This window comes from Cavia porcellus, unplaced genomic scaffold (genome assembly GCF_034190915.1).
Source record: "Cavia porcellus strain 051 isolate PalLab524CR breed Dunkin Hartley unplaced genomic scaffold, mCavPor4.1 scaffold_18, whole genome shotgun sequence".
NCBI lineage: Eukaryota > Metazoa > Chordata > Mammalia > Rodentia > Caviidae > Cavia > Cavia porcellus.
The window spans coordinates 37,876,203-37,903,368 of record NW_026947501.1 but is presented as its reverse complement, the minus strand read 5'-3'; the positions used below and the strand labels follow the sequence as shown (position 1 = coordinate 37,903,368).

The 27,166-nt window shown below is 45.5% G+C and overlaps 1 protein-coding gene and 1 pseudogene across 3 annotated transcripts; both read right to left on the bottom strand.

Moving 5' to 3' along the window:
• Positions 1-445: 445 nt before the first annotated feature.
• On the bottom strand, positions 446-25,756 carry Usp39 (ubiquitin specific peptidase 39). Of its 3 annotated transcripts, none has more exons than XM_013151517.3 (13): positions 25,454-25,756; positions 23,838-23,929; positions 20,669-20,763; positions 19,361-19,497; positions 18,549-18,701; positions 17,124-17,349; positions 14,787-14,864; positions 12,129-12,196; positions 11,505-11,693; positions 9,659-9,801; positions 4,722-4,857; positions 1,605-1,691; positions 446-921 (listed from the first exon to the last, which is right to left on the bottom strand). In XM_013151517.3, the coding sequence occupies exons 1-13, from the start codon at positions 25,712-25,714 to the stop codon at positions 874-876; spliced, it is 1,713 nt and encodes a 570-aa protein (XP_013006971.1). In that variant the 5' UTR covers positions 25,715-25,756; the 3' UTR covers positions 446-873. The 3 variants fall into 3 exon arrangements, with proteins under 3 accessions (XP_013006971.1, XP_003469000.1, XP_013006972.1); XM_003468952.5 differs by having other exon boundaries at positions 23,838-23,907; positions 25,447-25,755; XM_013151518.3 differs by having other exon boundaries at positions 25,447-25,581.
• Positions 1,698-3,571, bottom strand: LOC134471536 (BBSome-interacting protein 1-like; annotated as a pseudogene).
• Positions 25,757-27,166: the final 1,410 nt, after the last annotated feature.

The following is a 27,166-nucleotide window of genomic DNA, read 5'->3' as shown; positions in this document are numbered from 1 at the left end:
GATTCGCCCTTGCCAGCTGGAAGCGGGGCTGGCAGAAGGCACTGAAGCGACCCTGCAGAAGAAAGCGTTTTGCTTCGCAGCTCTGACATGCTCACCTGAAAGCAGCACACGCAGCTGTCTCCAGCATCGGGCCAGGCAGCCTTGGCTCTGCGGCTCCCTTTCTTCCTGTGCTCCTGTGGAGCCATGCTGTGACCTGATACCACCACCTCCAGCCTTTCAGTTAAGCACAACAATGATTTCTGACTTCTAGACGGTACTCTGTTACTTACAGACAAATGTGCCCCAACTGTCACACCGCCCATACACTGAGAAGAAGAGACAAGGAGGATGTCCACCAGATGACAGACTGCAGGCTAGACAGTTTGTCTAGATTAAAGAAGATTAAAAAGAAAAACAAATCTTTCCCTTGGCCAGCAGTCTAAGGAAAGAATGTAAAACCAGAGGCTGGTTTAAAAACAGGAGAATGTTTAATTCATTTCTAAAAACACACAAAGAAACGAGGGAAACACAGGAAAATCATCTACCTACAATAGACGACTTACGTTACTGTCTTCACACTCTTATCCCCAGAATCCCAAGGCCTGATGCCTGTAGGACATTATCTGCCCTTCAGTAGCCCAGTCTACTCAGAAATAAATTACATCCATCTGTAAAAAAGTTCTGCTTGCTGAAGCTAAAGAGGATAGAGAGGAAGGAGAAAGGAACTCAATTTACAATAACCTGATCAAAAAACATGGGGGACAGTGCAGGGACATCCCAGGAGGATGGCCCCTCTAGTGCCCTGGCAGGCAGAACCCATAAGGTCAGGCTGTGCTCCGCGACAGCTTCAGTGCTGCTCCTCACAGTCCCCCACCAAAGCCCAGGACACCTCCTTCACGCCCCCTGCTGGTTGACGTCATCATTATCCCTCCTCTTCCAAATCTGTCAGAAAAGAAAACAACAGACCTTAGTGATTTAAGACCTTAGTGATTTATGACCTTTCGGATATTCCCTCCCATTCCATTTTCATTCTTCCACCCGCCTTCTCCTTTTCTTATGTCTCATTCTAAAAAAGCAAACATGTGGGCCTGAAGATGCAGCCCAGTGGTAGGGCACATGGTTGGGATGCATGAGATCCTGGATGCCATCCTCAGAACCGGGAAAAAACAACACACACACACACACACACACACACACACACACACACACACAGAGCCAAGTCTACGACCTCACATAGAGGCCACAGAGGAGAGAAACCGTTAACCCTGGGAGGACAGACAGCTCTTCCTCATTACAGAACTACTGCTCTTAGCCTACCTCTCCCTGCTTTCCTCAGATACTAGATGGATGACGTGCTAGGGCCCTGGGGAGCACTTTAGAGCCAACTCCCAGCCGTCCTCCCTGGTAGGCCAGGCTCTTCCTCCTAGAAACTAGAACACAGAGCTCTGCAAAACTGCCCTGAACTCACAAAACCTTCTCTGCTCCCTCACAGACTCACCTGCATTCACCTACTGTTCCCTTCCTTCCTGAAAATCTGACTCCCTTCTAGGGCTACACCATCTGCCCATCTTACTTACTCTTCAGCACCCCCAACAGGCCTGGGCCTCCAGCAATCCTGCACCCACCTGAATGTAGGCCTCCGACAGTGTGATCATCTGGGGCAAGATGTCTGTCACTTGGAGGTCTTGCAATTCATACCATTTGCCAGTGCCCTGCAGGAAGCAGGAAGGAGGAAGGGGTGACTCAGTCTGCTCCCCAATGCCAAAAGGGTTTAGAAGGAAAGGATCATAGCCAGAAGAAAGCCAACTCAGAACAGCCACTAACCAATGAGACTCAGGGAGAAGGAAGCATGACCTGCACGATTCAATCAGCGGGGCTTGGTGTGCGTCTACTGTGGCAGTCTCAAGTCCTGTTGAGGAGCCTTTGAAATACAGTGGAGTTTCAAATACTTTGCCACAACTTTTAAGAAAGAGGAGAAAGAAAGGCTCTCGATTGCCTAAGATACCATTTTCTATCCTGAAATGACAGGCCGACACACTCAGGAGCTGACTGCTAGAATGTAAAAGTGGGCACTCTCCCCTATATACACACACCTTCACCCCAGAAAAACAGCACCAACAGTCAAGAAAAAGTGCCACGGTGGGCACTATCCATCGTTATAACACATCTCCTTTGGCCTGCAAAGCTGGCAACTCAAATAGCACCAAACTACCTCACCACGTGCTTCCATAAACAAGGGGAGAAAGAAGGTTCTGGCTGAAGGTACCTCTAGTGGCCCACTTACCTCAATGATCCAAACTGCCAACAAATAACAGGCACTGATGATTCAGAAATCATAGATTCCAGATATTCCAAGAATTCCAAATACAGGACACACAAAGAAAGCTCAGGCTGAGTGTGGTGCTCTGTAATCCCAGTTACTTTAGGAGGCTAAGCAGGACTGCAACTTCATGGCCAGCCTGACCTTAGCAAGACCTTGTCTCAAAATAAAAAAGGCTGGGGATATAGCTCAATGGGAGCGTACCCCCTGGATTTGATCCCCAGTACTGAAGGGGGTAAAAAAAGGAAAAACTCAGGTCACAGGAAAAGCCCCACTTCTGGTTTGAGAAGGACATTCAGGTTTCAAGTCCTGCACCTACTCACTTCAGATAAATCACTCAACTGTTGGCCTAGCTTTTCCACCTATTAAAAAAAGACAGGATACCTGCCTTGGAGGTGTGGGAGGGTTTTTTGGGTTGAAAAACGTTTTAGATAACGTAACAGCCCAACGTAAACACTTTATATATGTGCAAATTCAGACTTGTAATAAACACATAAAGACTCTCTATATAAAAGTTGTGTTTAGTCATTTATGCCTATGTCAAACTTGTAACATTAGGAGTAGAGTGGTAATTTAAATTGTAATTTGGAAACCACAAAAATCCTAAAATATTTGGTTCCAAGTTAATTATAGTCAATAAAAACCAGTGTTTAAACGTACAAGGCTTATCAATTGTTGGTATTTTAAAATTATGTATGTGAATATTACCAGCTTTATTAATAAACACTACTTCCAGCATACAGGTACAGATCACACTTTAGCTACCAATAAACCATAGGTAAAAATAAATAACAAACCACAGGAAAGGTACAGCACCCTCTGAAGTGCTGAGTTCATTGGTCAGTGGGCTTTTTCCTGTTGTTCCTTTTCTGCTGTTTCCTATTGATGAATGGTGCCCTGGGCTGCTTGCTACGTTTTCTCTAATTTTTCCAGAGTCAGAGATATTAAGAGTAAAAGCTTGGGTTTACACAGCACCACTGTGGTTACACTGCCCACGGACAACTGCTATCACTGTGGTTACACTGCCCACGGACAACTGCTCTTGTTTTGGAAGAACCTCCTAGAACACTGCCTTCACATCTGCCATGTTGTCTACACAGTTTTCCTGAAAGTTCTGCTTTTTCTTGCAGCTGTAGGCATCCAGTGCAGTTCTATCAAGATGACTGCAAGTTCCTGACTCCGGGCCACGGAGAACACTCATACTGCAGCTCTGGACCAGAACAGGCTCCACCTGGGATGAGGGCGGTAGAGACAGCTCTCATCCCTCTGCATGACCCCACTCGAGTGCCAAACTCAGTGCTGCGCCCCTAAGTAAGTAACCAGTCTTCTCAGCAAAACAAGGGCCATGAAAACAGACCTGTACCCCAAGTCTGAATTATGTCACCTAATATGGGATGCCTGGTCAGCACTGTCCCTTCTTGGGCCTATTATAGATGCATCTCTTCCCTGTTGGCACAGCTGTTGCCCATGACTTGTTTTTTGAGAGAGTTATCACTATGTAGTTCAGGCTGGCCTTGAACTTGGACTCACTGTGTGGCCCAGGATAGCCTCAAACCTGTAGTGATCCTCCTGCCTTAGCTTCCCAAGTGCTAGGATCACAGGCACACATTACCACACTGAGATGGAGACGTGTTTTAAGGATAAAAAGCAGAAAACATACAGTAAGCACTTGGCATACTTCCTAGCCCACTGAAAAACACTTGATAAACAATGCTAGCTATTATTAAACACACAGTCCCAGAAGAGATTAATCAAAATGGAACAATCTGTGCTAAAAATCTGTGATACCAAATATATCCCAAGTACATGTTTTCTGTTTTCAACTCAAGACAAATTCACAAAATGTTGGAGCTAAAAGAGCACCTCCACACCAGTGCCTCCCAAACAAATCTCAGAGAAATCAGAGGCTCTTCTTAAAACATACATTCTGATTGTGCAGGCTTGGGGGAGGCTGAGAGCCCACAGTTGTAACAGGCTCTCAGACGTTGCTGCCACTACAAGCCCAAGGACTCCGTGCTAGCAGCTCTCTGGCCAGTACCAAGGGTCCACAGCAGGATCTCCCGGGGAACTTTGAAACACCAGACTACTCTAAACTGCTCCCGACAGTGTGATGCTCGGTAGTAGCTAAACCTCACTGCTGACTGGGCCAGGTCTGCAGCAGCATGCCTGGCCTCTCCCGAGCAGAGAACTGCATTTTAATGTAATTATCCTAAAGTGCTACCCAGACACTCAGACTCTGCAAAGCTCCCCAAGTATTCAATGCACAGCCAAGACTGAGAAGCACTCCCTTAAACTAACCACCGCAGGCAGCTCAATTATTCCCAGTCCTGAAGCCAGGCCAAGAAAGGGTAAAGGGAAGGAGCTCTCTTCTGAGAAGCGAAAGAATACCACCACCCTGTGCCCCAGACGGGTGGCCACTCACGTGGTGGAGCACGTGGATGCGGTAGGAGCCCTCGGAGGGCTTGCCATCGTGCACGATGTTGGCGATGAGGTCGTAGGTGGTGTTCTTGTGGACTGCTTGCACTTCCTCAGACAAGTATTCTCTCAGATCCACATTTCTGGGGATGATGAAAACACACGCACAACATCAGACCGAGGCAGAGAAGTTAGGGGCGTGGTTCTACACCCATGAACCACAGAGCTGCTCACCCCTAACAGGACCCCAGCTCTGGACAGGCTTACAGAGCCTCAGAGCTGTGAGTTTACTGTGTTCCCAACGAGGCCCTAACTCGTATGTCACACTGCTGGGCACTTTGAACCGCGGGTGGCACATGCATGACTGTAACACTTGTATCACCTGCAGTCCTGCCACCCAATAAGACAGCCAACCCAGCCGGTTGTGTTAACCAGGTTATATCCACAGCCTCTTTTATGACACAAGTGAGCGCCACTGCCTCCTGTGAGCTGACGGGGACGAGATGAAACAACAGGTGCCGGACACCTAGGAACGTGTCTGCAGCTGTAGGACTAAGTCAGCACCTGTTCTTTGGCTTTAGGCTTGTGGGACACCCTGCTACTGCGTGTCATCATCATCAGACTCTATATGACAACCAGGCAGATCTTCCGCTGGCTAATTTTATTATGTAAGATCTTGATCCTTTGATTTTTTTTCCTTTTTTTGGGTTTTTATTTTAATCAAATGATAAAATAGTGACAAGAACATAACCCAGCAAGGCAACTAAAGCACAAAAGAATTTATTCAACTCTCCAGACTAGGAAGTGCACTTGGAACCAGGTACTGCAGAAGAATGAGGATCATCTGCCCTCCTGTTTCTTTTTTTTAAACAACAGCAAAGTTTTATTAAAAGTAGGAAAAGAAACAGGCTCTGCAGAGTGAGGCTGTGCCAAGTAAAACTAGGGAAAGAAGTTCACCCTAGAGTTAGGGCGGCCCCCACGTGAGAACACAGTGAGCCCTGCTTCCTTCACCTCTCATTCTGCAACCTGCCTTTCCTTCATTATGTGGTGCATACCTCCATGACCCGATAGGTTCCACTTTTCTCATTTCTGATTGCCACAAGAAATTGCTGACTTGCTCTTTCCAGTGGAACTTAGAAATATTAGATTTACTTTTATTTTTTTAACTTTTAAATTATTTCAAAATTATTTTATTGGGCTGGGGATTTAGCTCAGCGGCATAAATGCCTGCCTTGCAAGCAGACAGTCATGAGTTCGATCCCTGGTACCGGTAAAAACGAAAAAGACAAAAAAAAAAAATTTTTTTTAATTTTATTTTATTTTTGAGACAGGGTCTCACTGTGTAGTTCAGGCTGGTCTTGAACTTGTGGCAATCCTCCTACTTCAGCCTTCTGAGCACTGGGATTACAGGCGTGTACCAACACACCTAGCTGGATTTAATATCTGAACATTCACTTTCAAATGTGGAAAAGCATTCTTGATGTACCTAAAATAAAATCTAATCCTATGTTTTATGTGTTGAACCTGTATCCATGAGTTAAATATAACATAACCAGCAGGTATTACGTGGTTTTACAGCAATGCTTACTATGCAGGTTATATAATTATTAAGAACTTTCAAGTTACATAAGGAAATAGATGAGTTGTTAAGAGAACATGTTAAATACATAATTTTAGGGGAGACATATCATTTTGAAAGCCACAAAATAGTTTTTAAAACATAAATAATACAAATAGTAAAGCACGCAGCATATTTCTTTTTTTTTTTTTGGTCTTTTTCTTTTTTATTGGTACCAGGGATCGAACTCAAGACTGCCTACTTGCAAGGCAGGTGCTTATGCCACTGAGCTAAATCCCCAGCTCCACGCATCATATTTCTAATCTGTTAAACTGTCTGATGTGTTCTCACAGTAATGTGAGTCACAATGACGTCATGCCCAGAAGGGCTTCCCAAAAGCAGCTAATGGTGATCATGTCCAGTAACACGACTTTCTGAATTTAGATTATATGAATGTATTCAGTATTCAAAAATAACAGCTTTAAAGGTAAGTTGTATAGCAATAAACAAATACATGTCTTTGTTCTGATTATTTTATGAATCTAGGTGTAATAGTTGTTTTTTCTATGACTGACAGTGAATGTAACATAAACAATGCAGTCAGACTGCAGTAGGCACTCATGCAAGACAACGTAGTTGAGTCCTAAGAAATCCACACAAACCAGCGTAGTAACATACACCCATAATCCCAATACTGCAGGAGACTGGCACAGGATTGCAAGTTTGAGTTCTATCTCAAAACAAAAAGTAGAAAGGGCTTGTGGTTGTAGCTCCATGTGCAGGCTCTGGTTTCAATCCCTAGTACAATCAATCAACCTGCTGGTCAATCAATTAATCAATCAAACAAAAATCCACTTGAGCTAAATAAGCTGACTGCCAGCTGCTAAATGCTGACCATTTCTGTTACCTTCCTTGAACAACAGCTGTGCAGACCTGTGTGAATGAGTCCTAGGGAAGTCTCCAGGGATTTCGTGAATGAACCAAAATTATTCCAGTGGCAAAAGAGAACAAATACATGGTTCATTGATTTGTTTTAGAAAACATGTGAACGAGCAAATTATACTTAACTCCACCAGAACAACAGTCCTATTCAGCTAGCTGCCCTCAAAAAACCCTGTCTCCAATGAACAGAGGGCATTTAACCACTGTTAAGACTATACTTCAACAAAGAGAGAGTACATAAATAAGGGAAAAGATTTGGGCATGAAAAAGGCTCCTTTTCAAAAAGTAGGAACAGTGAACCATCTACATCAGACTATTCTAAAAGCAATTACAGTGCAAAAACTAACTTAAAAGGAGGTTTTCAGAACTCATCATAGTTTGAAGTCCTCTAAAAGGCTGACTAGTTACAAAACAATCTTTTCCTTAACCTCTCCGAGTACACATTCCAAAGGACAAACCACCAAAGATGGGTATCAAACATCTAAATGGAATTGGTAGAAAATAAACACACCTAGATCCAGTATGAAAGAAAACCACGAGGCGCAGCAGATTCTGCGGAACTGAGCAGAGCTGCCCTTCACACATGGTCTCCTCCTCCTGCACGGTCCTGGAGTCTAGCGTGCCCTCCCTCCCAAAAAGAGATTGGTGACTGGAATTCCCAAGAGGCCAGGTCTGAAGACCTCGATGCACGGAATTTCAAGGACAGGGCCTCTGTGCGCCCATCTGAGGTAGCGAGACCCAGCTTCTATGTCCCCCATCTCACTCTCATCACACAAAGATACTAGTGAAGAACAGGAAGGAAGTGTAGGAAGAGGGAGAAATTCTCCTACAATCCTTTCTGTTCCCACCCACTGTTCAGATTCTCAGAGATCATGAAATCCAGAATAAATAAAATGTTAGACCTGGAAAGACCCGTAGGGCTTCTCCAACCCAACCCTATCACTTTACCAGTGAAGAAATACAGAGAACACATGCCAAAAATAGGCAGATGACCTACACCGGGACACACTGCCTGGACGGAGCAGAACTCATGTCTCTTAAACGCTGCTCACTAACTTAATATCCCCAGCTATTTTATTTTTGAGATAGGGTCTTGCTACATTACCCAGATGGGACTCAAATTTTCAATTTTCTTCCTCAGCCTCCCAAAGTAGTAGGATTATAGTGTGCACCATGACACTTAGCAATTCTTCTAAACCCTGCACAGAATTAAGAACTGAAAATACTATCAAAGGAATTAACTGGCAGTCCTGGTATAGTTTGGAAAAATGGAAAAGGAAAGAAAGAAAAAGAAACAGGGTTAGGGTTAGGGTTAGGGTTAGCATTTGGCCATGGCAGCTCCTAAACTAATTTGTAAAGATATAAAAAAATAAAGTGCTAGGCATGGTGCTAAATGGCTGTTGTTCCAGCTATTTGGGAGGCTCAGGCAAAAGGATCACAAGTTAGAGACGAGCCTGGACAATTTAGCAAGATCTGCCTCAAAAATAAGAAGGACTGGGGATGTAGCTCACTGGTAGGGGACCCACGGGTTCAAGCCCTGGAACCATAAAAATTAAGTTTCAAAAGACTAAAAATTAAAGACCACTGAGCTAAAACATCCTATCTTCAGGCCAGGGACTTAGCTCAGTGGCTCAAACGCTTGCCTAGTAACATGAGTCATGAGTTTGATCCCAGGGACGAAAGAAAAACAGCAACAACAAAAAAACCTATCATCTTCATGCAAAGTGCCCTGCTGCTCAGAGCTCTCCTCTCACCTCACTAAACACCTGAGACTCACACTTCTCCCCGCCAGCCTCACTGCCAGGCTCCTCCAGATTCTTGGAACATTTCTTCAGGACCTTGTTCCATGCGAATGGAAAGCCATCGGTCTAATCCCAAAGGGAGAAAGCAGCAAACTAAACACCTCTGGTATAACTCATCACCCATTAAAATACTCACAAATGTTCTTTAAAAACACAACTGTGTGAAAAATTGAAACAAAGTCACATATCAAGTTTCCGACTTCCCTGTCCAAGGAAAGAAACTGAACACATTCTGGACATTAACTTGAGGACAAACAGGAGAAATGGGCCCTCAGATGGACGGGTGACCCTGGGGTTGTCCCACTGTCTGTACCCAGCTAAATGCACAAGAAGGGAGAGGCGCAGGCCCCAAGAGTGACCAGCAGCGCCAGGCCAAATCCTACCTGCCCTACACAACCTTCCTCAGCGCCTCCCTACGCTGAGACCACAATTCCCACCTAGAAGCCAGCCGGAAGACACAGGAGCCTGTCTCCAGGTGGACACCTACCCTTGGGTCCCTTCCACATGTGCATTCTCCAGAGAAACACCTCAACTTAGGCAGCACGGGGAGGCTCTGCTCCTCACAATCCAAAATTAATAATGTACCAAGGTAGGAAAAGCAACCCAGGGCCCTAAGTGGGCGTGAAGCAGGACACTACTCACGTAATAGGGAAGTTGACGATGGTTGGATTCTTCTCCACGAAGAAGTTGTTCTTAGTGAATCTCTTGATACAAAAGATTAGATATGGAGGCAGCTTAGTAAGCTGGAAGCGCTTCAGGAAGTTCTCCTTGTAAGTCTTGTACTCCTAGAAAGAGGAAAAAACTTACCAAATGAGTCCACCAGTTCAGTGTGCACCAGAGCATGGGCACGAGGTTTTGATTTTAAACACAGTTCTGCCTCACATCTAGACTTCAGAAGACACCTGATCCCAGAATCCATGGAAGAGATTTCTAAGCAAAGCTTAGAAATCTGCTGGAAGCTGATTAAAATACCTTAACTATGGACACCATTTCACCTGGTATACAACTGTACAGTAAACCATTATCATAGCAACGTGGGTACCAGCTTCTATAAGGCAAACAAAACTGTCAGGTGAAAAGATGACTTGTTAAAAGCTGAATTAAAACCACACAAGTCATATTTACTTAATTCATAAAGAACTCCGTGACTTGTGCAGGAGTGAAGAGCCCCAGTTCTCAAGAGTAGTCCTGCAGAAGTGGCCACAAACTTCTGAGGCTCCTCCCTCCTCAAAGGTCCCAAGATTTGGGACTGGGGAGGCAGCTCGATGGCTGTCACTGGCAGGTCACGTTTCCTGAGGGCTTGCTCAGTACACGAGGAAGATGAGGACTGAAGGCCAAGCCAACTGCGCAGCCCATGGGGTGAAAAGCTCAAGGACATGCATCATGAATTTGTTTTTCCTAACACAAGTGTTTATCCATGGTAAAGAGGCGGGCGTGAAAGAATAACCATTACCAGAGACAAAATGTCAGTGGAAGCCTCTGTCTCTGGAGTGAGTTCTGGAGGAATAATAGATTCCTGCGGGGATTCTCCCAAGTTTCCCAGGGGGAAAAATATTTTTTTTTCCTTGAGGGGGTTGAGACAGGGTCTCACTTTGTAGTATAGGCTGGCCCTACACTCACTACGTTGCCTAGGAATGGCCTTGAACTTGAGGCAATCTTCCTGCCTCAGCCTCCTGAGTGCTGGGATTACAGGTGCATGCCTCCATGACGTTCTTGGGCTGGTCTTTTTTTCCCCCAAGGGAAATATTTCAATTTAAAATTACACACATACATACTTTAAAACTATTTTGGTCCAGGTGGTGCACACCCATAAGCCCAGCAATTACAGAAGGCTGAGTTCAAGACCAGGCTGGGCAGCTTAGTGAAGCCTTGTCTCCAAATGCAAAACAAAAAGCACTCTCTGGCTCAATTCCCAGTACCTCATTCTCCCCAAAAAAAGAGTCAAACTATCTAGGATAAAAAAAAAATTAAACTTAGAAATGAAGAAATAGTTGAGCAGATGAAGACAAACTTCTAACTTGAGAAAAGGTATTAAAGTAAGAATAAAATCATTTCATTTCTTTACATTTCAGCTCTGTAATTTTCTTACATTAATACTGATAGTATCATGTCTTTTTAAAGGATGGAAGTGCCTTCCTACCTTCGTGAATTCCTGCTCTAGTACCCGGGGCAGGCAGCAGGCCAGCGGGGCCACATGAGACACACAAGACGGGGCGCTGCACGTTAAGAGCTGCAACTGAAGAGCCTGGGAGGCTCTGCGAATTTTTTTTTTCTTTTTAGTACTGGGGATCGAACTTATGACCTCACACTTAGCAAGGAAGCATTTGAGCCACTGAGCTAAATACCTGGCCCCACATGGTGACTCTTACATACACCAAGCACAAAGGGACTGAGTACCAGCAAGTGACACAGCACAGCCTGGCACACGGGAGGCCCTAGCAGGGACTCAGCCCAGGGAGAGCCTGGGAAGCCCTGGCAGGACAGCTACCTTCTCAGTGATGCCGTTGAATTTGGCCAGGATGTTGAAGAGTGGCACCTGGGGGATGATGAGCTGCTCTTTCTCGTCCTTGTAGAGCGGGGCGGTCGGGAGGTCCAGCGTCAGGTACATAAACGTGGACTCCACCATGGTCTCCTGGTACTCATCATTATGGAGCAGCTGCTCCTTCTCCTCTGCTGGCTGAACAGGAGAGGAGAAAGGGAAGGAGGCAGCGTAAGTGGCACCACCGCACTCAGGGAGTGAGGCGCTGGGTAGGCTCACACACAGCAGCAGCCTGAGCAGATGGCTTTACAAAAGGAGAGCCTTCCCTCTTCTGAGGGATTTTATTTTTATGCCTTTGCACAAAGATTTCTGGAAAAATCTCTGGCTGACATTTCTGGAAAAACACACCAGCACCACTCAGTGGACAGACAAACCCAGCCCACAGACTACACTAACCACAGCCTCCCCAGCTTGGAGCGCTCTGCCACGTGGGGACCCTGGGTGCTGCCACTCGGCAGAGGCTCTGTGAACTTCAGGGGCACGTGGCTGTGTCAGTTCTCTGAGCATCTTGTTGTTGCTCTGAAATCCCTCGGGCAACATACACTGGCCTAAGACCTGGCTCAACCCACTCACCAGATCAGGATGGGGAAGCTTTTTAGTGAAGATCCTCATGGAGCCCTGGAAAACATCGGTCACAATCGCTGTACAAACAAAGCAAAGTACAAGGTCTGTGAGGCTGGGAAGCATGTCAGTACACACTGCCAACCTCTAACTTCTAATGTGAGCCAGTGTCTTGCAGCCTAAACCATAGGTCTCCCTAAAACCAGAAGTTCCCCTCGGTAACAGACAACTCAATGGTTCCTTTACAATTGTTTATTAAATAATTACATCATGTCTGCTCTACGAGACAACTTTTGACCCTCCCAATAGAGGGCCTGGTCCATCAGAGAAAAGCTGTTTGAGATGAATGAATGCTTCAGAGCCTGGGGACACACGAATAACAGAAAACCAGTCCAGCGAGGAACTTCCCTGACCTTGTACTACCTGCAAGGGGAGGCAATGGCCCACCTGTGTTGCCTCAGAAAAGGAGAACAACAAACGAACAGATGGACTGAAATGAAGCAAAGCAACGACACAAAGCACAACCAGGTCCTAGAATCTGCCAGGACACAAGTTAAGAGAACTCAGAAGCAAGGAGCACAGGCTGGAGACGTGAGGTAACAGCCCAGAGCCATTTAGTGGAAAGAGCACCAGGCCACACCAAGACACCTTCGGCCATCAGAACGGAGAAGACACAAAACCCACATTATGGCTCCAAAATGGCTTAGTTGGCTCTGAGGTCTGTAACTAGCAGCTATAATGACACTCAGAAAAAAAGACCTAACACTGCGAAGTGTGAATGCTGAGGGGCAGAGGGAGTCCGGGGCAGGAACCCTGGGACGCAGCCCCAGCCCTCCCAGTTCACTCACGCTGCAGAGCTAGCTTTGACTTTGCTCTCACCTCCAACCTGCCGGCCAGGGGAGCCACCCACCGAGTCCTCCTCCGCTAACTCGTGCACAGGCAGGGGGCTTGGGATCCACAACATGTGGCCCGGCTCTCGGTTCAAAACTGGGTCAGCATCTCCAGGGCACAATTTTACCAGTTTTTGCTGTTTGAAGTTTTTGTTGTGCCAGGGATTGAGCCCAGGGCCTCACACATGCTAGGTAAGCGCTTCACCACTGAGCCACACCCCCAGCCCCTGCTTTTTAATCAACATAACTGTGTACCTACAGGGCATGCAGGGTGGTGTTTCAGTACCTGCACACACAGGTTACTGGCACATCTGTCATTTCTTTGTGTTGGGAGCATTCAAAGTCCTCTCTACCAGCGATCTACACGGTTAACTATCGCCAGCTACGATAATCACAGGTGCTAGAGAACATCAGAACCCACTCCTCCTTTCCAGCTAACTGGCATCTTCTTCCCCGTTTCCCCCCACGTCCTACCTCTGGTAACCACCATGCTACTCCCTTTATAAGACTTTTCTGGTTTCCATAAGTGACAACACATTTACCTTTCTGTACCTGACTAGGAGATAACTATCTTCAAGGGATTTCTGCTTATTAAAAACACCACTGGGGCCAGGCACAGTGACATCATACGTCTATAATCCCAGCCCTCGGAGGATGAGGCAGGAGGATCGCTGCAAGTTCAAGGCCACCCTAGACTACATAGTGAGTTCAAGGGCAGCCTGAACTGCACAGCAAGATCCCATCTCAAAAGAACAAAAACAAAAAAACCCCGCTGGGAATATAACCATATTCTAACAAAACAAATAATGAAAAGCCAGGCACAGAGGTATACACCTGTAATCCCAGCTATTGAGGAAACTGAAGCAGAAGGATTGCCAATCCAAGCCCAGCCTGGACAATTTAGCAAGACCCTGTCTCAAAATAAAAATAAATACAAATATGGGTGTAGTGACACTCCTAGAACTCCAGCAATCAGGAGGTTGAGGCAGGAGGATTACTGCAAGGTGAGACCAACCTGGGCTACAAAGTGAGCCCAAGGTCAGCCTGAACTATGTATGAGATCCTATCTCAAAAGCTAAAAAAATAAAGAAAGAAATGAGGATATAGCTCAGTACTCTCCGGATTCAATCCCCAATACCACCAAAAACACACACAGAAAGAACAATAAAACAAAAACCCTGAAATTATGGAGAGGCCTAGTCTGGAAGAAGAGTGAGTCCATGTGGACAATAGATATCAGCCCCTCGCTCCCCAAAATGATAAATAGCTACAAACAAAAGGATAGGAAGCTGCAAAGATTTCTGGAAAGGAGCAAAGAAGAAACAGCTCCTTTTCTTTTCTTAGTGTCTTTTTGAGACAGAGTCTTGCTATGCAGTTCAGGCTGGCCTTCGGCTCACTTTGTATCCTAGGCTGGTCTCAAACTTGCAGTAATCCTCCTCAGCCTCCCAAGTGCTAGGATCACAGATGTGTGTCACCACACCCAGCTCAAGAACCACTTTTCAAAAGCAACCCTGTGGGGGCATGGTGGCACATGCCTGTAATTTCAGCACTTGGAGGCTGAGGCAGGAGGATGGGAGGATGTCACCATGAGTCTGAGGCCAGCCTGGGCTACAAAGCTGAGTGCAAGGCCAGCCTGAACTGCACAGTGAAACCTCGTCTCAAAAAAACAAACAGAACAGGGGCCAGGTGTTGGGCTCAGCAGTGTAAGTGCTTGCCTTGCAAGCGCATGGTCGTGAGTTCAATCCCCAGTACCAAAGAAAAAAAAAGCAACATGACTTACTCTTCTTTTTCTTCTTTGTGCCCCCCAGCGCTGAATGCAGGGCATTCAGAAACCAAGACAAGAAGTCAACACCATCCCCTGAGAAAAAAGCAAGAGTGGAACACAGTGAAGCTGGGAGGCCTCAGGGGAACCCAGACTACATGCTGGCTGGCCCCACCCCAGCCCCCACCCCTCCTCCGGGCCACACCGCTGGAGGCTCCCCTACCTGATCACTGACGCTGGTGCCCTTCAAGGGCAAGCTCTTCCTCTCCCTAGATGCTTGCACCTCAACGGACCCACAGCAGGAGCCTCTACTATCACTTCTACCCTACACTCTTCTCTCATCGCCTAGTGCTGCCAAACAAGCAAATATCCACTTCTCACTCCAACTTCCTTCTTCCCTCCTCCAGCTTACAAAGATTCCTGTTCTGAATAAGGTGACTCCACAGCTAGCACCGAGAAGGTATCTAGAGCAATAGTTTCTGGGATCAAACACATGGACAACATTCCTGATCCATGCGGTGGGTGCCCAGGAGCCCCCTGCCCAGACACTCTGGGATAATGGCTACTTCCTTACCAAGCAAGATTTGCTTCTATTTGCCTCCTCTCTGTTCACCCTATTAAAATCTCAAAGGCCGTAACATGTCTTTCTTGGCTATCCATGCTGGCACACACCCGTAAGCCCAACACTCAGGAGGCGGAGGGCAGGAAAATCACCATGAGTTCAATGCCAGCCCAAACTGTGGCCAAACACAACCCAAACAATGTTTTTTTTTTAACTTCATTTCCCTAATCCTAAAAGGCTTCTGATGGGGTGGGAGGTGGCTCACTGCAAGGCACTTGTCTAAAAGGCATGAAGTCCTGGGATTCATACCCAGTCCAGCAAAAAAAAAAAAAAAGAAAGAAAGAAACGACCCTACAAACTGAGGACACCCTAGCAAGCCTGACAGTTAGACTCAACGGTCCTACCTAGCACCCAAACTGGCTGTCCTCTGCTCAGAGTTTATCTTAGTTCCCTGAAAAGAAAATATGGGTATGTTTCTTTTTCATAAGTTTTTTTGGTTTATGTCTTATACTCTGAGTAACTTACACAGTGTAACAACTGCTTGCTAGTCTCTTACCAAAAAAAAAAAAAAAAAATAGGGTGAGGTACTCAGAGTAACCTGTTACCGTGGAGATAGGCAAACTGCTAAAAGCCATGCTCAAATAGTTCATTTGAGAATAAATCAGTGGGCTTCTGAGCAATACCTATGATCGATCCTAATGTACCTATTACTCCCTAAAACCCCCAGGGTCCTCTGGACCCCACTCCTTACCTGTTTCCCTTTCCACACCCTCATTCTCCTTTCCTCCTTAAGCACCCGAGACTCTTAAAAGTTCTTGGTTTTCCCCAAGTCATTCTTCAACTAGAAACGTTTTGCAAACACAGATCAAAGGTCACATGTTTGCTTGAAAGCCTTCACTGACTCCCACTGACCCCAGCTCCTGTGGTACCACACACATCAGGAATAGGCCCTGCTCCCCCACTGACCCCAGAACCCCAGGTCCAGCTATTTGCCATCATCTGCACCAGGCACCTCTGTGCTTCTATTGTCCATCCTCTCCTCCGGGAACGTCTATCTCTGAGCTGCCTCCTCCTCTGCCTAACACTCAGGGCTTAGGGCCAGGGATACAGCTCAGCAGCACCGGTGTCTGCTTGCCAAGTACAAGGTCCTGAATTTGATTCCTGGTATGAATAAGTAAATAAACTCGGGGCCAGGCACGATGGCCCACACCTGTCATCCCAGCACTCGGGAGGCTGAGGCAAGAGGATCATTGCAAGTTTGAGACCAGCCTGCACTACAAAGTGAACCGAAGGCCAGCTGGAACTGCATAGTGAGATCCTGTCTTAAAAAGGCAAAAAATAAAAAACAAATTTAAAAAACCTCAGGGCAGTGCTCCTGAACTCTTGCCTTGCTGTACTTCCACATGTTCAACTGTAAGTCCCTGCTCCATGCTTGCTCCTAGCAAGATACTTGTGACAGCAATTAAGACCTCAAAACAGCTCACCGGAGTGCCCTGAAATGGGACATGGCCAAATAAGAAGCACAGGTGGCAGAGGCTTAACAAGGACTGGTCTCTGTCCCAGCCTCCTAGTTTCCCTTAGGCCACACTGTTTATTTTACCAAATGCACAGACTTTCCATTGCACAGAACTTCCTGGGAAGACTGAGCAGGGCCAACTAATCAAGAGAGGAATGAGGACTCTCACTTCAGGCTACTACCAAAAGTTACACATGGTGACAAACAAGTAAGTTTTGTCTGCCAAACTAGCTCTGCTGTCCTCGACTCAGGGAAACACCGATGACTTATTCCTTACCTTGTTTGGTGATCTGAAAAGTCTTTTTGCTGCAAAGGACAACAGCCTGAAGCATCTCATGGGGAGACACATGTGCCTTGAAATTCCGAGGGTTCCACAGCTTCCGCATGAGCTCCCCAAAACGCTGCACCAGCAGGAACATGATATCCCCCGGGGGGCGCTTAATGTTCTTGTAATTATCTTCTTCCAGAAAGTAGTTCCGAAGAGGAGGGACATTAGACAGCGCCTAGAATCAAATGCTGGTTAATCCAAAGCCCCTCTCAGGACCCCTGGGAGCCAAGCTCTTGAGACTGTCTTCTAACAGAATCTTAAGGCCTGGAGTAACCTTAAAGAGGTCAAAGTGGCAGACCCTCAGGGAACCCTATCGGGGCCCACATTACAGAAATACTCCACACTGAAGCCCACACAAAGCACAGTTCAGACACTGGGCAGATGTGGATATCACAAAGGAGCTAAAAAAAAAGAAGTATTAAAAACCTGTATGCAGGAGCTAGGGATTTAACTCAGCGGCATAAGCACCTGCCTTGCAAGTATGCGGTCGTGAGTTTGATCCCCGGTACCGATAAAAATGAAAAAGACAAAAAAAAAAACCTGTATGCACTTATTTTATATTTTCCTTCTGTTCTGTCTGTGATAATGCCAAGCTTCACAAGGTACTAAGGCTGGAAACGCACATAGTGCTCTTTCTTTCATCATCTATTTTGCTCAGAGTAGAAAGAACCATTTTGGGCACGGGTCCTCATCTTCAATGCCACATTAAAATAAAATGAATTTGATCTGAATAAAATTTGATGTTTCACCAAAATAAAACCATATAATTATTGTGAATGCATAGGAAGGAGGGAAAATGATCAAGTCAGATGTGGTGGCACACACTTATAACATCAGCACTCTGGGAGGCTGAGGCAGGAGGATCACAAGCTCAAGTCCAATCTGAGCGAATTAGCGAGACTGTCTGAAAATTTAAAATAATCAATAAAATAATGAAAAGGTCGGGCATGTAGCTGAGTAATGAGAAGGTTCAGTGTTCTGTAAAGAAAAACAGAAAAGAGCAAGGCAAGAAGGTAGGAAGGAAAGGGAGAAAAAGAAAATTAAAGCCAGGCATGGTGGTGCACACCTGCAATCCCAATACTTGGGAAGCTGAGGCAGGAAGATCGCTGAGTTCAAAGTTGGCAAAGTCTACCACCTATCGGTCTCATAGCTAAACAGTGAGTTCAAGACCAGCCTGGACCTCACAGCAAGACCCTGTCTCAAAATAAATTAAAAAGCAGCAAAAAAAAATATGATTGGAAATAGGAAGACAGACTGTGTAGAGACTGAAAGGGTTTCTGGGGATAGAGGGAGATGCAAAGGAAGAGAAGACAAAGTACAAAGGTCAAGACGTAATCTGGAAAGGCACTAACTCCTACCAATCCCCGAGCCTACCTGAAGGACAGCATTGGCATAGTCATTGGCCTTTATGTTATTCAGTCCCACAATACCCGGCAGGTAAGTAGTTCCATCATATGCCCGGGACAGTTTGGCTTGCTTGTCCAAGTTTGCAATCTGCTGCTTTGTGAAAGTAGGTTTCAATACATACTGGAGAGAAAAAAAAAATTCTAATAAGTTGCTTTACAGTTGTAAACAGAGTTCACAAAATGTCTGCCAAAACCAAAAGTAAAAATGCTTTAGTCCTGAACATTTAACCATACAAGAACCTCAACAAGCCAGGCAGGATGGTGCACACCTTTAATCCCAGCACTCAGGAGGCTGAGGCAAGAGGATGCAACACTCAGCTCTCTAAAACATGTAAGAGAGCAAGGTGTGGTATCACATGCCTGTAATCCCAGCCTTGGTGACACAGTGAGTTAAGCTTAGCCTGAACCGCATAGCAAGACCCTGTCTCAAAAAGAAAAAGAACACAAGAGTCCAGAGTCTTAACTGGAAAGTCATCCACAAGGGCAAAAGTACTTAGCAGCTCCTCCCTTCTGGGAAGGACAGAGGACTTCAGGATCCATGGGATTAAAGGGGTAGGATCTTCCCAGAGTTGTGACAGTCACTATGTCACAGACTAGACAGCGGTCATCAGGAACTTGCTCTGACTCCTTGAAAAGTACTCTGGTTTCTCTCTCTCTCTCTCTCTCTCTCTCTCTCTCTCTCTCTCTCTCCCTCCCCCAACCCCAGGGGAACTGGTTCCCAGGGAGCCCTGGACAGCTCACACAAGAGTTGGCCCTGAACCAGGCCTGTGGCACACGCACCGTGATATCCTCCAGTGAGGAATCGATGATCTCATAGTTGTCTGGGAGGCAGTAAAACTTGAGGGTGTGGAGGTTGAGGAAGACGTGGTGGCTAAACTGGACGCTGTGAATATAGGCGTGAGACTTCAAGCCCCGGCCTGCAGGGAAGGGTGAAAGGCTGTAAGAGAAGGGTGGATCCCAGAAAGGCACAGAGCAGGTTTGCTCCTCTTCCTCCTTTTTATACTGGAACACGTTAAAAGCAAAGACAAAGCATTATACCATCTGCAACAGGAATCTCTTGCATGAACTCTCATCACCAAACAGTAGCAAGAGAGAACAGCACAGTAATTGCTTCAATCCAAATGGCATTAAAACACTGGTTGGGGCTGAATGTAGTGGCACACATCTGTTAATTCTAGCCCTCAGGAGGCCAAAAGGGGAGGATTCAAAGTTCAAGCCCAGCCTAGGCTATGTGGCAAATTCAAGGTCATAAACTACATAGCAAGATCCTATCTCAAAAAGCCAAAAAAAGAGGGACACCAATTAGGAAAATTAATTTCAGTGTAAATCTACATGTACACACATACACACACAAGCTAGTATCCTATGTATCAAAAACTACAACTGTACCCTACAACACATCAGCATCTCCTAACACAGTCTATCACTCAGCCCTTGATTTCCTTTTTTTTGAGACAGTTTTTCACTCTGCAGTTCAGACTGGCCTCGAACTCACTCTGTAGCTCAGACTGGCCTCGAACTCACTGCAATCCTCCTGCCTCAGCCTCCTGAGTACTGGGTTTACAGTCACACGCCACTGTGCCTGGCTGCAGTCTTCAGTTTCCAAATGCCACGATCCTGCACATATGCACTTTGTTCACACTGCCACTCCTTCCCAGTACCTCTTCATTCACTCACTCACACCCTGTGGGCCCTGTTCCAGTACCATCACACCTGCTTCACAAACAGCACAACCCAGAGCTAAGCCCAGCCCACCTCCCCTCTGCCATCTCAAACACTCCAGCAACACTGCCCTTGGCATGTTCAGCTCCTACCCTCCTTGTCCACTCACTGCCTCAATCTAGCACGTATCTTCATACTCTGAGAGAACTTATTGATTGCTTTGAACTCTTTGTGAGAGTAAAGAATATAATTTCTATCTCTTTTGAATCCCCTGCTCTCTGATGCGTACATAGCATTTACTTGGTCTGAAGGAGTTGAAATAATAAATTTCCCAAAAAGACCTTGGAGCAAAATGATTCTCAAAACAAAAAAAGACCTGCAGACCGCTCTGAAAAGTTGGGTTTATGATTCATGACAATCAGTTACCTTGGAAGTACTTGCCGCACACCAGACAGGCATATGCATTGATATGCGAGAGGGAGATAGAACACAGTTTCTCAAAGTCAAAATCCAACACGCTCCTGAGAGAACCAAAACATGGGACACAAAAACACACAGTTAATAAGGAGGAAGGTCTAGGAGGGCATGCAAAGGAAGCAGAGAGGACTCCATGTCCCACCGTGTCACATAGTATCCTTTGGAGAATGGTGACAACCAGATAAAAGCCGTAAGCGGCACCTGGCCCTCCCACTGCCACCCGCCAGGCCCAAGGCTGCACCCGGCCCCTCTTTCTTGTTAGATGTAGTTTATAGTCACCCTGGATTCTGCACCAGTGGATTCAACCAACCACAGATTAAAAATATTTGGGGAAAAGTTACATCTGTAACTAAACAAATACATACCTTTTTCTTCTTTCTCATTAATCCCTAACCAAGATAGTATGACAGCTATTTATACAGCATTTACACTGCATTAGGGGTTAGGAGTCTGCAGATGATTTTAAGTATTAACAGGACAGGCACAGACTATAAGCAAACATGACACCACTTCATTTCATGGTTCTGATGATCAGTTTGGGGTTTTACGCAGTATTGGGGATTGAACCTAGAGCTTCATACATGCTAAGTAAGCACTCTACCACTGAGTTACCCCTCAGCCCCACAATGCCTGCCTTTTTGTTGTTCATTTTTTTAAGACAAGGTCTCACTATATAGTTCAAGCTGGCATCAAATGCACTATGGAGCTCAGGCTGTCTTTGAATTTGTGATGACCCTCCTGCACCAACACACCTGGCTCATGATGCCATTTTTATAAAAGGGTCTTACAGGTCCACTGATTTTGATATCCATTGAGTCTTGCTACCAACTCCCTATGGATACCAAGGGACAAATGTATTTATAAACACTCAAGAATCTTCTAGCCAGGCATGGTGGCACATGTCTGTAATCCATCCCAACACTCCAAGAAGCTGAGGCAGAAGAATCTCCACAAGTTCATGGCCAGCCTGAACTACATAGTGAGACCTTGTCTCAAAAACAAAAATCTTTCATTAGTCACTTTCTCTGAAGGATGTTCGACTAAAATAACAGAACCCCAAAAGCAGTGTGAGGCAAGACCATAAAAAGAATGTACATACTCTTTTGTAGAAATATTTTGTTGTCCCTAAGAACAAAGAAAAATCGTGAAGAACTTAAAGTGTCTACTCAAGTATAAAGTAATTTTTTTTTTTTTTTTATCAGTACCAGGGATTGAACTCAGGACTGCCTGCTTGCAAGGCAGGCGCTTATGCCGCTGAGCTAAATCCCCAGCCCCTATAAAGCAATTTTTAAAAAGGTATAAAATAACAGTAAGTACTAGAAAGGAACAAAAACTTTACATCCACTGATATAACCCTAACTAACTGCAAACAATCCTGTGCAGTTGTGCTAATAAAGGGATCACTAACTCATGTGTCTACTAACAATTAAGTTTAAAACAATTAAAATAAAGCTTAAAATTCAGTTCCTAGACTAGAAATGTAGCTCAGTGGTAGGGAGTCTGCCTGGCACACATGCCCTGGATTCAATCTGCAACATTACACATGCCAAAACCCAGTTTCCCAGCGGCAAAAGCCACATTCCAAGTGTTCAAGAGCTGGTGTGCTTCAGCCAGGCATGGGCGCACACCTCCAATCCTAGCATTCTGAGAAACTGAGGCAAAAGGATTGCAAGTTCAAGCCCAGCTCAGGCAATTTAGAAAGAACTTGTCTCAAAATAAAGGGCTGGAGGCCAGGTATGGTAGTGCACCCCTATAATCCCAGCAAGAAGCCAAGGCAGGAGGAAGACTGCTTCGAGTTCAAGACCAGCCTGGGCTATATCCATAGCTCAAGACCAGTCTGAACTACAGAGCAAGACCATGTCTCAAAAAAAAAAAAAAATTAAAAGGCACTGGGAATGTACCTCAGTAGAAGGCCTTAGGTTCAATCCCCAGTACCCCACTACCCCCACCACCGCCACCTGCACACACAAAGCAATTCCATTACAGCAGAAAGTTCTACCCTTGAATATAAGTTGAAATACACTGTAAAAGGTCATGTGGGAATTAGAGAAAGTAATACTATGAGGGGGTAACTAGCTCTGCATGCAAATAAATTTTGTTTTTGTCTGAACCTTAGGCACCTTCCTCATCACCAAAACACAATACCTGCTATCCCACAACTCAGAGAAGAGAGGTTTATTTGGCTCACAGTTGACAATGAGTTAGGCCCAAAGTTGGCTGGGTCCAAGGCAGAAATGGCCTTGGCAGTGGGCAGCTGCCTCCCATGACAGCCAGGAGACAAGAGAAAACCCAGAGACAAGTACAGCCCTTTTTAGGGCAACCCATTTGCCAGCAGGCTCCCCTCTCCTCTGGCACTCAGCTGAGAGCTCATCAACGCATGAATTCACTGCTGAGCAGAGCCCCGCCTTGATCCAACCACCTTCCAAACACAGGAGCCTTTGGGGAGATGTTTGCAATGTAAGCAAGTACCTGGTATACACTGATGCTGAAGAAAGATTTAAGTCTGGAACTGTTATTTCAAGTATATTATGCATTCTCTTATTCCAAAATACAAATTTACAGTGAGGCAAAGGTTTTTTATTTTTGCAGAACTGAGAATTCAACATAACACCTTCACAGTACACTGGGCTGCATCCCCAGGCCTTTTGCTATTTTGTGACAGGGTTTTGCTAAGCTGCCCAAGCTGAACTCCAACTTGCCATCTTCCTGCCTCAGGATCCCAGAGTGCTAAGCTAAGAGTCCTTTATGCAAGTGCTCACCCTTAAATGACATGTGGTGACATTTCTACAATATACACTCTGTCATTCTTGGGCAGTAAGTTTTAAAAGGAGGAAAATTTGTGAATATGGGGTGTGGCGGCACATGCCTATAATCTCAGCACTCTGGGAGGCTAAGGCAGATTCCAAGTTTGAGCCTATTCTATGTAACTTGGCAGCTCAGTGAGATTGTGTCTCAAAATACAAAAAAGCTTGGAATGTAGCTCAGTGGGAGGCCCTGGGTTCCATTCCCAATACTCCCCTCTCCCAAAAAACTGTGCTGTTATTTGATGCATCATCCAAACAATTTTGTGTGGATTCCATTTTTCTTTTAGAGCCTTCAACCTCTCTACCCTACTGACCTGTTAATGGTATCCAGGTACGGGCAGTGGCGGCTCCTCCGGTCCTCAGAATCCACACGGCCATTCTTTGCTGAGAAGAAAACCATCACAGGCTTTGAAAATAAAATAAGGAATATGTACTCAGAGTCAACTACTATTACAAAGAAACACAGAAGTGGGAAAATCTAACCAAGAAAAGCTCCTAAGCCAGGGACAGTGGCATGCACCTATGATCCTAGCTATTCAGTGGGCTGAGATAGGTGGAGCACAAGTTCAAAGTCAGCCTGGACAATTTAGCAAGACCATGACTCAAAATAGAATAAAAATGGGCCCTGGGGTTGCAGTACTGAGGATGTAGCTCAGGGGCAAAGTATCTACCTAGAGGCAGGAGACCTTAGGTTCAGATCCCTAGTACTTGAGAAAAAACATCTACTGAGGCATGAAATACACCATACATGACCAGATAAATTGAATGTCAATGTCCATGCAGTTTTTAACTTTCTGTAGAGTTTTTAGCTTTTTTGTTTCTTTCTGAGACAAAGTCTTGCTATGTGGTTCAGGCTATCCTTGAACTTACTATATAGCCCAGACAGGCCTTGAACTTGTGGTCATCCTCCTGGGTGCCAGGATTACAGGAATGCACGATCACATCCAGCAACACATAAATTTAGTTTTTGTTGTTGCTTTTGTTCTTTTTTATTTTGAGACAGGGCCTCACTGGCTAGCCCAGATTAGCAACAAACTTGCAGCAATCCTCCTGCCTCAGCCTCCCCAGTGCTGATTACAGACACCACTATGCCTGGATTTATTTTTTTATATTGAGACAAAGTTTCCCTAAATTGCCAAGGTTGGGTCTGAACTTTCAGTCTTGCCTCAGCCCATAACTACTGGAATGACAAGTGAGTACCACCACACTCAGCAACACGGAAGTACAGTTTAAAGAGTGCGTTCCTGGCCCTTCACCTGTACGGGCATCCCCCTGGCACATCTATCACTAGAAGAATTCTGACAGAGCTGAGATTTTTACCCTACATTCTAGCTCTGTTAAGTTTAGTTTCATGGGTGCTGATGAAAATCTGTGACTACTGGGTCTAAAACAAAGGGTAGTATTATCACAGCAATAGCAATTAAAAAAAAAAAAAAAAGAACGCTAAGCTTAAAGAAACTAAACCTTTTTTAACCGGTTGTGTGGCTGCCTCCCCTTTCCTGTTCACTGCCCCTAACATTCTTCTTGTGACAACACAGCAAGAAGCAGTCTCTGGCTTCAGTGTGCGCAAAAACAAAAACAAAAGAACAAAACAAAAAAACAGGAGAAGCTGATGGAGAACAGTCTTCTAAACTATTCAACCTAAAAAGTGGTACATAGCCAGTAATTTAGTCAGATGTCCAGGATTCAGGCTGTCAGCTGGCCCAGGCTAGGCATCCGATAAAGGCAAGCTGCTGCTGTTACCGTGCTTAAAATACTATAACTACATTATTAACACTTAGTACTGTCTTCATTAAAACGAAGTCACGTCTGGATTCCACTTCCCCGCCCCGCTCCTGTCCTTTCTAGGCAGGCAAGCAGCGGAAGGTTAGAAAGAAAAAAGGATGCGAAGGTGGAACCTGCGCCCGGCCCGGCCCCGCGCACCTCGCACCTCCCGCTCGGGCTCCGAGTCCTCGTCGGCCTCACGTTCCCGCTTCACCCGCACCGCCGGGACTGGGGGCGCTGGGGCATCCCGCACACTCGCCGGCTCGACCTCCCGCTTCACGCGCACCGGGCTGCCTCGAGAGCTTGGCACCTCGGGTTCCCGCTCCCGATCTCGCTCTCGCTTTACGCGACCCGAGCTGCTCCGCGACTCGGACTCGCGCTTCCCACGGGTGGAACTACGAGACTCCCGTTTAGACCGACTAGACATCGCTACTACCGGCCGAGGGATCGGCGCAGGCGCCGGACACGTTTGAGCGCGCGTATCACAACCAATCAGCAGCGGGACTAGTATCAAGCCCAAAGCTCTCTACGAGTCGGCAATAGGGACAATTCGCGCCGTCAGAAACTTACTGGTGGCTCCTGATCTTACCTGTCATTTTTTCTCAAAGAGATGAAAACATCTTGTGAGCTATGAAATTTTCTGGATAGTGAAAACTGTCATTAGATTCTAGATTTTTTTCTTCCCAGTAGCACAAAGAATTATATTAAAGGGCCATTATTACAAAAATCTCTTTATCAACATTTATAAGACTAAGGAGTGAACAAATAAATCAAAATGCTGTTACATATCGCCACAAGTTCGAGGCCAGCGTAAACTACATAGTGAGCCGTGTCTCACAAACAAAAAGAAAAAAAGAAAAAGTGTATACACATTTGAGTAAGTGATCAAGTGATTCGATCAGTAAAGAGGTAGGAAGACTAATCCATACCATGTTTCTTCAAGACATTGCATGCCTCCAAACCACCATCACGAGGTTGTCTCGCTCATCCTTTTCTCAGAGTGATGATTCTTCCCAAGAAAGGAAGCCATATCCCTATATCATTTCCTTCACACAGAAATGTGGCAACTTTAATTCTACATTTAGTGAATTCTTGGTATCAGAAAGCGCAAACATTCTGCCAAGGAGCATTTACTGTATTGTATTTTTTGATCCAGCCCTATTGTCAGGTATGTGGACAGCTCATTCTTCGGTCTCACACAGTAATAGTCCATTGTCTATCCAGACATAAGTATCTGGATTCATTCATTGTTTTGGAAGCTAGAGATAAACACAGGGCTTCTTGCATACTGAGCAAAATGCTCTGACTTATACTGACTTAATATCCCCAGCCTCCTTTGTCCCTGTTTTAAAAAGTACTTGTTTTTTTTAACCGAATGTGATGGCACATAACTGTAAAGCAGGCACTTTGTAGGCTGAGGTAGAAAGATCTTAAGTTCAAGCCCAGCCTGGATAACATGGAATTTAGCACGATTCTATCTCTAAATTTAAAAAGGGCTGACGACATAGTTTAGGGTGAAGGCCCTGGGTTTAATTCCCAATACCGGAAAATAACAATAATAACATTTTAAAAGTAAGGCTCGAAAATTATACACCTCAAAAGTTCTGCCTCCTCTAGCAGGGACAGATAGTTCCTGTGTTCGGTGGGTGACCAAGTGGGCCGCAGCTGGACAGCACGGATACCAATGAGGCTGCACAGGGAGCACCAATCAGGCACTGTGCTGCTTCACAACCTATTTGTAGCAGAAGCTTCCGGTGTGTTCACTTACAATTGAGGAAACTGAAGTTAATCAGGTTAATAAGTCAACCAAGGTCACACAGCTGGTGTAGGAGTACCATCTATTGCCAGAAAGAGGACTGATGTTAATGAATGTCATGAG